Source organism: Psammomys obesus, unplaced genomic scaffold, assembly GCF_907164565.1.
Source record: "Psammomys obesus unplaced genomic scaffold, mPsaObe1.curated_primary_1811, whole genome shotgun sequence".
In the NCBI taxonomy this organism is placed as follows: domain Eukaryota; kingdom Metazoa; phylum Chordata; class Mammalia; order Rodentia; family Muridae; genus Psammomys; species Psammomys obesus.
The window spans coordinates 13,196,728-13,206,363 of NW_026585644.1; the positions used below are offsets into that span (position 1 = coordinate 13,196,728).

General features: G+C 47.0%; 1 protein-coding gene across 1 annotated transcript in view; it reads right to left on the reverse strand.

Moving 5' to 3' along the window:
• Positions 1 to 8,042, reverse strand: part of Alkal2 (ALK and LTK ligand 2) — an 8,540-nt gene extending 498 nt beyond the window's left edge. Inside the window, exons 1-4 of the mRNA XM_055624810.1 lie at positions 7,787 to 8,042; positions 5,850 to 5,903; positions 5,689 to 5,769; positions 2,773 to 2,838 (exon numbers count right to left, since the gene is read on the reverse strand). Coding sequence (XP_055480785.1) covers positions 2,774 to 2,838; positions 5,689 to 5,769; positions 5,850 to 5,903; positions 7,787 to 8,042 — 456 coding nt within the window. The 3' untranslated portion in view covers position 2,773. The remainder of the gene's footprint in view (positions 1 to 2,772; positions 2,839 to 5,688; positions 5,770 to 5,849; positions 5,904 to 7,786) is intronic.
• Positions 8,043 to 9,636: the final 1,594 nt, after the last annotated feature.

A 9,636-nucleotide genomic window follows, 5' to 3' on the forward strand; every position in this document is an offset into this window, starting at 1 on the left:
AAAGAAAGAAAGAAAGAAAGAAAGAAAGAAAGAAAGAAAGAAAGAAACCCTTTTAGTACTCCTTGCTAGAAAATCTACTTCCTTTTTGGTCTAGCAGCAAGGTAACTAGGCTACATTCAGATTAAACAAGATACTTAAGCGCACACTTGAAATGTCCCAGAGCTCAGGCTTTTCATTTAGCTGACCTGTAGGTGCAGTGATGAGGTCTATCTGTGACTCAGAATTTGCTTTCTCTGGTCAGGGGACAGTTGCTGAGCTTCCCCAAGGACACCTTATGAATTTGCTCATTGCTTCTCTTATAGGAGTTTTAAAACCTGCCCCTTGGTCTAGAGCTGGGACGGGAATCTAGTCCAGTGGTCTTGACAGAAAATGGGGACCTGAAATAGCAGAAGCTTGGTGTGGCCATTGTGGTCCAGCAGAGCATGTGCTCAGGGGTTTCTCCACTGTGGTGAGGCTTGATGCATATTCTGACCAGTACCCTGAACCAATCTGCAAAGTACAGCGACACCTACCTACATTTATACTGGTGGCCACCAGGTACAGGTCTGCTATCAGTTTAAACCTTTCTGCCTTAAAAGTTTATTTAATCTTTAAAAAAAATAATAACAGTCTCACACCAATATTTTGGCCAAACAACCTATTCCATATGGCTGTTGAAATAGGTGGCTTTCGGTGTAGGTTTGCGAACACAGACCTTCCTACCTCCATCCTGCGTTGCAGTATCCTGTCATTTTCACACTGAGCAAGGGAATGTAGCAGACACCAGTGTGTAACTATGGCTGCCGCATAGCATATCTGTTAAACATGCCTTGTCTTTTTCCTTCCTGTTTTTCTGTGATGTACTCTATTGGGCAAGCAAAGATGTGCGTACATTGACCAGAGTAGGCACATGAATACAGTGAGCTGGTGGTAGTTTGGCTCTTGGGGAAACTGAATCCTGTGAAGGAGCAGCCAGCCCTCAGGAGGCGAGGTGATACCAAAGGCATGACAGTTCTCGGGATAAGCTGCACATTCTCTCCTGACTTAGAAGTAAATGGATCTAGGAACACCTTAGTGTTCCTAGTAAGATGCTGACAACACCACCAAGACACATAAAGGAAGTGACATTTTTATCCTCAGTACATTACCTGCATAAGTATGTATGTGTGTGTGTGTTTGTCCAGTTAAAAGAAAACGTTTCTGTTTGCTCTAAATGCAGTAGTTGAGAAAATGGAAAGGAGGGAAATGAGAGCATGTAGTTCTCAGCTTTAACTGGCATAAAAACACCTGCTTCCTTCAGAAAGAGCCAGTATGCTTGTGCATCCATCACTGCTCTTTCACTTTATCCTTAGTAGAGAGCCTCTTGTTTTTAGTGGTTCTTGCTCCTGACAAAGAAGTCAATCCAGATTGTGAGGCTGCTGTGTACTGGCCCTGCTGACCCAGCCAGGTCCAGGGTTTACCCCTGCACAGTGCTGCCTTTGTACCAAGCATGTCTGTATATAGGAGTGCTGTTTTCATTGATTTTTTTTTTTTTATGAGACAAGCTAAACAATTACTAAAAAGAAATACTACATTCACTTTTTGTGTTTTCTGGATAGCAGGCCTGTTTTCTGGGAAGAGCCATTTGCATTCAGGAAGTAGGTCCTATTTGTGGTATGAATTCCCACCTGACAATGCCTTGCACACGACATAAAAATACCAAAGTGATTAAAGTTCTGTCTGTCTGTCTGTCTGAAATAACTGAGTACTGTGGAATTTGTGTTGGGAAGTAAATCCATCTTCCACTTACACATTGTTAGCAGCTGAGAACCTCAAGAGGCCTGTGTACAGTTTCAGCCTGATAGTGCATTTACATTTCTGCCACTAAACATTAGGGAGGAGCACTCGGACACATTTATGTTAGCTATGTTAGGCTTTCTGTATAATGATAAGAATAAACCTTTACCAGATATGTAAAACTTGTGTGTCTGTGGTTAGTAACAAAGAATATAATCTCACTTAAATTTTTGTTATACTTTACTACAGTGTGAAAGGAATGCACACTTGACAAGTCCGTGTTCCTGGGTTTTGTGTGTGTGTGGTACGTACACATGAGTATGTAGGTGTGAATGCCCAGGTATGCTTACGGAAGCTGGAGAAGGATGCTGACTGTCCTGATAATAGAGCCCTCCTCCGCAGTCCTTCAAGACAGGGTCTCTCACTGAAAGTAAGGTGAAGGGATCGTCTTGTGTAACCACTTCAGCTCTGGGATGACGGGTGTCTGTTGCCATGTCTGCCATTTTACACGACTAATAGGGAATTGAACTTAGAGCCTCATGCTTGCACAGCAAATACTTGTACCAATTGAGCTATGTCTATGCCCTCAGTGTTTTAATTTGTTTTTATGGGCTGACATGCAGTGCATTGTTTGGCAGTAGGGAGCTACAGTTACTGGCCTGCCACATTTTCTGTGTTGTTTATTAAATAAAATTTGAAGGGTCTTTGTGTTCATCCATTAATGTCAGTGACAGTTGAGCCTGGATGTCAACAGCAATAGACTGAAACGTGTCCTGATATAAACTTGAAATCAGCCATGTGCTAGGTGAACGTCCAGTGACAGTGCCCACTGTGGATAGCCAGCAGGGGGAGCCTTCTACTCATGGCCAGTGTTTTGCGGTAAGTGGGCTGTCTTTTGCTCAGAGCGAGGCTGCTGTAGTGAAAGAATGCATGAGTCCGAACGACCATGTGTTTTTTATGACCTGCATGAGCTACCAACACCTGCTGTGTGGCCACCACAGTTATTTGGGAGCTTACCTTATCTCTCCATGCACATGGGACTGACAGCCAGCCGAGTAAGTAACCTGGCACATCGTTTATAGTCTGCAGTGGAAACAAACCATGGGCCCTTGTCAGTTGCCTGCACATTAAAATTAAACAGACTGCTTTTGGCTTTTTTTTTCCCAAATATATAAAGTACCATAATCACTTTATTTATTTATCTACCTATTTATTTATAGTATTCTGAAGCCCTAAGACTCAATAGAGTCTCACCTGCAATCATGAGCTCTAAGTTGCTTGCTTACTTTAGGGGGAAAATGGTATTAAAAGCAGAAATCAGATAAAAGTTACAGAGGAGACAGGCCGCATCCTCTCAACCACGGCTGTCAGAGTCGCTGAAATGCCACAAGTGTTGCTTCTAGTGAATTGTGCTTTTTGCATGCCTTTGAACTCTCAGATTGCATGCAGACTAAGTCCTCACCAAGCCTTATACAGACTTTTGCAATGATGTTTGAAAGTATGTAGGTCAAAATGAGCAGGGCACACTAGACCGGGTTGAGAGCTATGTCAGAAGCTGAGGCAGGAGGATAAGAAGTTCAGTACTAGCCTGGGCTACAGAATGAAGTTGAGGCCACCCTGAGCAACTTAACAAAAATATGTCTGCAAAAAGTAAAGAGATGGGGGTGGGTATTGCTCAGTGATAAAGTGCTTATGGGAAGCCCTAGACTCAATCATCAACAATAAAGAAGAAGGAAAAAGTTAATCAAATTTCCAAGGATAGACTGGAAAAAAAAAAAAAAGAGATAATTTTGGTTACATATAGCCTGATGCCCACTGCCGCATCCTATGATTGCACTCTTCATTCTTCTGCTTCATCAAAAATATGAAGAAAGGTTCAGTTACCACAGCTATAAGAGAATTTCCCCAGGGCACAATTATGTGAAAAGCTTTAGTAATTTATGGTTTACTAAAGTTTATTCTCAGTAGTAACAAAATCTTTAAGAGAGCAAGTATTCATCCTCAAATGAATGACAATGATAATGATAAAGGAATTACAATGATAAATTTTTACATACTCCCAAAAAATTAGCTTCTACGTGTTTATGGAGTATATCCTTTTGGTTCAAAGAGGAAAGAGAGCCTAACTTTGCTTGTAATTGGTTGCCTAGATTCTTGCTTTATTGCTCTTCGTCCACACTTCAAGAGTGTAGTTTTCCCGAACAGTACAAAGGTGGAGTAGATGGTGGGTATAGGAGTGAGCTAGTTAACGAACTAAATTCTATCTGCAGTCTGCCTAGGTGTTCCCTCTCCCTTAGTCCAAGACTCAAACTGTTCCTCAGCCACTACTGTGCATGTCAAACAGAACATACTCTGTTTATCGAGACTAAGAGAGACTTGGTTCTTCATTCTCCAAGCTCCTGTGGTTACCTAAGAAGGCTGGAGTCTGTGGTCCATGTCAATTCCCATACCCCAGGTCTTCAGTGAATTTCTGAACATACCAAAGCATCCCAGAAGAGCTACTGCTCTGTTCCTTATGGAAGAAGAGGTGGAAGCGACTAATGTTCTCAACTCAAAAATGTGTCAACCTTCCACCTCTGGGGACTCAGCTTGAGCTGTGACCAGAAGTCTGTATATATGATTACAAAAGGATACAACAATGTGGAGCATAGCATGACAGCCTGGGAGAAGCCTGAAGAGACTGAAGGGAGGAGCCTCTTAAAGTGAATTGATTTTTAATACTAGAAGGCCATGTCCAAATTTAGAATCTAGAATTGTATTATTGTATAAGAATATTTATTATATAATAGACACACACACACACACACACACACACACACACACACTTAAACAATAAAAAGGTTCTGTGGCCCCAAGAAGCAAGTTAGTAATTTTCAGAAGATAGTTTCATTCCATATAGCAAGTTGAAATGGAAAATCAAGTTTTAGAGGAAGCATGCCTGCTCACTTTCAGGCCTGACTGTCTGATACGTGCTAGTGAGGCAGCCTTGCAGGGCTGAGACCCACAGGTGTGAGGCTCTGAGCCTACCTAGCAGTGTCCCACACAGAAGCAGACTGTAAATGACAGACAGCATTACTGAGAGAAGCTCTGCTGCCCAAACAGAAAAGTTCCTACTTCATGTAACTGCTGTATTTGTGGCAAGTCAAAAAACCTCTTCAGCCTGCTGAGTAGGCTGCTTGCCTCTATCATCTTTGAAAGCAGCCAGCCAGGTCCCAGAGTGTCTGCAAAGCTTTTCTCTTGTGAGTTTTAAATTAAGTGAAAGTCATCACCCCATTTTTTAAAAAACTGGTTTTATGAAGAGTGCATGAGTCGTTTGGGGGAAGTGAAATATACTGTGGTGGAAAAATAGATGAAGCATGTTGAAGGTGAAAAGAAACTTAAAGGAAAGAAAGACTGAGAAATGGGCCAATGTATGAGCCCCGTGTCTCTGAGCTGAAGAACAGCCAGGAGAGCAGCATTTGGAAAAGCAAAATTCTTGGCTGACAAGGGTTTCATTATGGGTGAGATGCAAACGTCACTGCTCAGCATAGTGGAGATGGTCAGAAAGGTCTGATGAAAAAACCTCAGGCCAACCAGACTCTTTATACCCTAACACTCTGACCAGCAGATACCTGAGCAACTCACGTCTGACCTGGGTGACGTCCAATTGAATAGAATGTGGACTTTGTGCCAGATTTCGTAAACAAATAAGGATGTGAATGAAAGGGTTCAGCCCATTGCAAGGGCTGATAAGGTCCAATGGGTCATCATGAGGTAAATACTTCCCAGTGGCATTAGCTGCTGCAGACTTTAAGCCATCTGCTCCAAGGTCTGGGCATCCCACCCCAATCCAGTCAGGTAGGGACAGTCAGGCCCCCACACCTGTCTGAGAGCAGACCTGCCACACTGAAAAGGAAGACTGGAGCGCCATTCGTCTACTGAGTGCTCACTTACATGCAGGGATGGTGCAGTCTCTCGTGTTGTGGTAAAGTCTGTGAAAGTGCTTGCTGCACTTCGGACTGAAGTAAAGAGGACCTGGAACACAGAGGAAGAAAGTCACCAAGACTCAGGGCAAAGAGGAGCAGGGAGGGCAGAGGAGTGAAGGGAGCACACACCTGTGAGATGTTTCAGAAACTTGTCCTTCATCCTTAGATCTCGAGGAACAATCTCTATGAGGGGTGAGAAATCGTATTACTTGAACAAAGCACCTACTAAGTGTGATGTTAAGTGAATGCGGGGGAAATTTCTGAGAACTGCGTTATCCACACTACAAACGCACTGGATAAATCAGGAGAACACTTGGTAATTGCACATAATACAATGTGGACGCCTAGATCAGGACATGATTTTTCTCCAGCAGCACTAACTACTCTTAAACCTTCAATATTGCCAGTGTATTCTCTCTGGGCATAATAGTCAGAGGCTGTAAAGTTACAGGATGGAGAAAAAAAAAAAAAGGCTTTTTGGAAAGATTCCAATGGATGAATCACTTGTGTACACTTTAATCTGAAGAACTTTGAAATCAAACTCGACAGTATTTAAAGTTCAAGAAATAAACCTGAACCTTCAATCCCCAAAAATGTGTCATTGAACATTATGCATTGTAGGCATTTTTTTTAAGGATCAAACTTCTTTACAATTTTCTGATAGGCTGGTGTGAACAGATAGGAATGTACATCACCTTGGTTTATAAGGCAAAGTAGGGAACCTAAGGAAAGGCTTTTACACAGCATCTCATAGTCTTTGGTACCTGGTCTCCAGTGATGGTTCCTTGATTTTTTTTTTTTTCTGGGTTTGGATATTGTTTTTGCTTTATTTTCAGTCTCTGCTATCATTTTCTGTCTCTGACCCACATGAGGCCAATGATTTCTCTATGACTGTGTAATGTCACATCTTATTTTACCAGAAATATTCTCATTTTCCCAACAGCCGAAGAGAGACACTGACATTGAGTCTTCCACGAGGGAGGTGGAGACCGCTCCCCCAGGCCTTTCTTCATGTACTCCTTATTTGACCAGTTTACACAAAAGTGGCCCTATCATATCTGACCTAATTGTGTCATGAAAGCATTAAAAGCTTATATGCTTCCCTAAGAAATTCCCACGGGCCAGTCTGGGAAAGGCTCCATCAGGGAAGCTCTGGCGATTTCTTCCTCTCCTGGAAACGGTGGGCTGGGAACCCTCCCCGGGAAAGAGCAGAGCGTTCTGAACTGGGTACCAACACGTCTCGGAAGTGGATTAGGATTGTTATTTTAGAGGCTCACACACAGCCTTTCTGTGTTTCTGCCAGTTTCTTCTTGAGAAACAAGCAAAACCAAAGCAAAACAAACACTTTTAAAAACTGTATCCTTAAGGCCGTGTTTCTGAAAAACAATTCTAAGAAAATACTAATATAATGTGTCTTTCAGACATGGAAGGTAGCCCTTCCACCCACACTGTCAAGACCCACTCTTGCTCCTCAGTCCACACTGTGGCTAGAACTCTCTTTCAGGGCCCCACTCATTCTCTTCTCCTCCAGGTCTACACTGGTGGGCACACTCACATCCTTGGTTTCTCAGGTCCATATTGCCAAGGCTCGCTCTCTCTCTCTCTATGAGGTCTACATTGCCAGGACCTCACCCACTCAGGTACGGGTAGTCCACATCTTTGGACCCTCATTCACTCTCTGTCTTGTAGATTGGCACAGACAGTGTCCTATTCTCTACCCCTTAGGTCTACTCTGCCGAGATACTCACTTTCTGTTCATAGTCTACACTGCCCGGATCCTCATCCACTCTCCGCCCTATTTGCCTCAGCTCACTCATTAACTTTCTGCCCCTGTGGTCTCCGCTGCTGGGCGCTCACCCTGTTCCTTAGACCCCACATTGCTAGCGCTGCCTCTTAGACCCTCCATCCCCACAGGTCTACACTGCCAGACTCTCACAACTTACTTTCTGCCTTTCAAATAAATGCCGCCAGGACCCTCCCTAATTCTGTCTCATGTGATGGTCCACATTGCTGGATTCTCACCGACTCTAACTAAGCCTTTCAGGTCTACACTGAGGATCACTCACCCACTCTCTGCTCCTCTTGGTCTGCCCCATAATCCGTGGCCTCTCTGCGGCCCAGGGCAAAGTCGGACTCTCCAAGGAGCTGCAACCTCTTGGAGTCTCCCGTGTGGAATTTCTTCAGCTCCTGGACCAGCTCGACTAGCAACCTCAGCAGCGTTTGCCGGTCTGCAGGCCCCCGGGGCTGCGCGTGTCCCCGGTCCCCCACCGTGCTCAGCAGCAACAGCAGCACCAGGAGCAGCGGGCGCCGGGACACGCGCATGGCCCTGGTGGCCTGCGTGGCGGGTCTTGGGACCCGCCGCCCCACCAGCCGGCGCCCAAGTTTCCCGCACGCGGAGTCGGCGCGCAGCCCGCGCCGCACAACTTTCTTTCGCCGCGGGGACCGCGCGCGGGGTCTTTGGACACCTCTCGGAGATGCGAGGCCACAGGTGAAGGCCGGCCTCCCGCGGGGGCTGCCGAGGTCCGGGGGCGCAGGGCAGGTGGGCGGCCCCGGGCTCGAGCGGCCGGGGCACCTGCCGGCTGGGGCTCCCGCGCTGCCCCCGGGCACCTGCGCCCACGCCGGGGAGCCCGCGTTGCCCTCGGGCGCCTGGGCTCACGCCGTCCGGTGCCGCGCCTGCCGCGCTCCTCGGGCCCCTCCAGTCCCGACTCTACTTCGTGAGCTCCGGCCCCACTTTGTCCAGCGCAGGGACACAGGACGCACAGGCTCCTATGGGGACAGCGCTGACCCTGCCGCTCCGAGTCCCGCTGTCCTCGGGCGCTTCTTATCCCCGCGGCCGCCGACGTCAGGCGGGTCCCCCGGGTTCCGAGCGCCGCTTTAATTAGAACCGCGGAGCGCCGCTCTGGGGCGCGGATATTCGTCAGGCCCCTCCGCCTCTCTCTCTCCCCTCCCCTCCCCGGTCCCCCCCTGGCCCAGGCTTCAGTCTCCGCCCCTCCCTCACGTCTCCACCCGCGTCTAGTCTCTCCCTCTCTTGTCCTTCCTCTGCCTCTCCTGTCTCCCTCTCCCGCAGTCTGCTTCCCTCCGTTCCTGTCACAAGTGACAGGATGAGCAGAACCGCCTTTACCGGGAACTGGGATCTGTTTTTGTCTAAATGTAGATCTTGGGCTATTTAAAAGGAGCTGCTTGATTGCCGAAACACTGAGTGTCATCTAGAGTCCGGACTCATCTGAAGAGGGATCTGCTGAACGCGGGCAGGTTTCTGGGTCTGAAGAAGGCAGTGGGAGCAAGGAGCGTCTTGCAGACAGCCCCACAGCTGGAGGGACACAAGCAGCCTGCGGAGGTTCTTGGAGCAGGGACACTGCTGTAACCACGCTGGACCCTAGGCCGGGCTGGCTCCAGAGCTCCTGCCACTGAAGCTGCATCTTTAAGAAAGTTTGATCTTTTGGATATAGCCAGGCACATTTACAAGGGCTCAGCAATTTACTTGCTTGATTTTTTTTTTTTTTCCTTGTGATAAGTATTACCAACTGCATGGTTTCCCATTTCATTGGTGCTTTCTGGGCAGGAGCTGGACGTCCTCCAAGTCTGCGATGGCATCGGGGAAAGGTGTTCTTAGTGCTACATCAGAAAGGGAGAAGGCAGGCTTTAAAAGCCTCGATCTTTAACCCGCAGCTGCTCCGGCTGTTGCGAAGATGCAGTGCCTTGCAGGTGCACACCTGCACGGCCAGGGGTGAGAAGGGGACCACTGTGTGCCAAGGCCCCTGCTCTGCATGGATCCCCGAGTTCTCATTCTGTCTCCTCTCTCCATCACCTTCTCCCTTCCCTCACTGGTTCTGTTTTCCTAGAAGATCAAGTGCCTGGTTGAGACGGATGGTAGCTATGGGAGACCCTAAAGCATGGTCCCTCGGGAGGTTGTCAA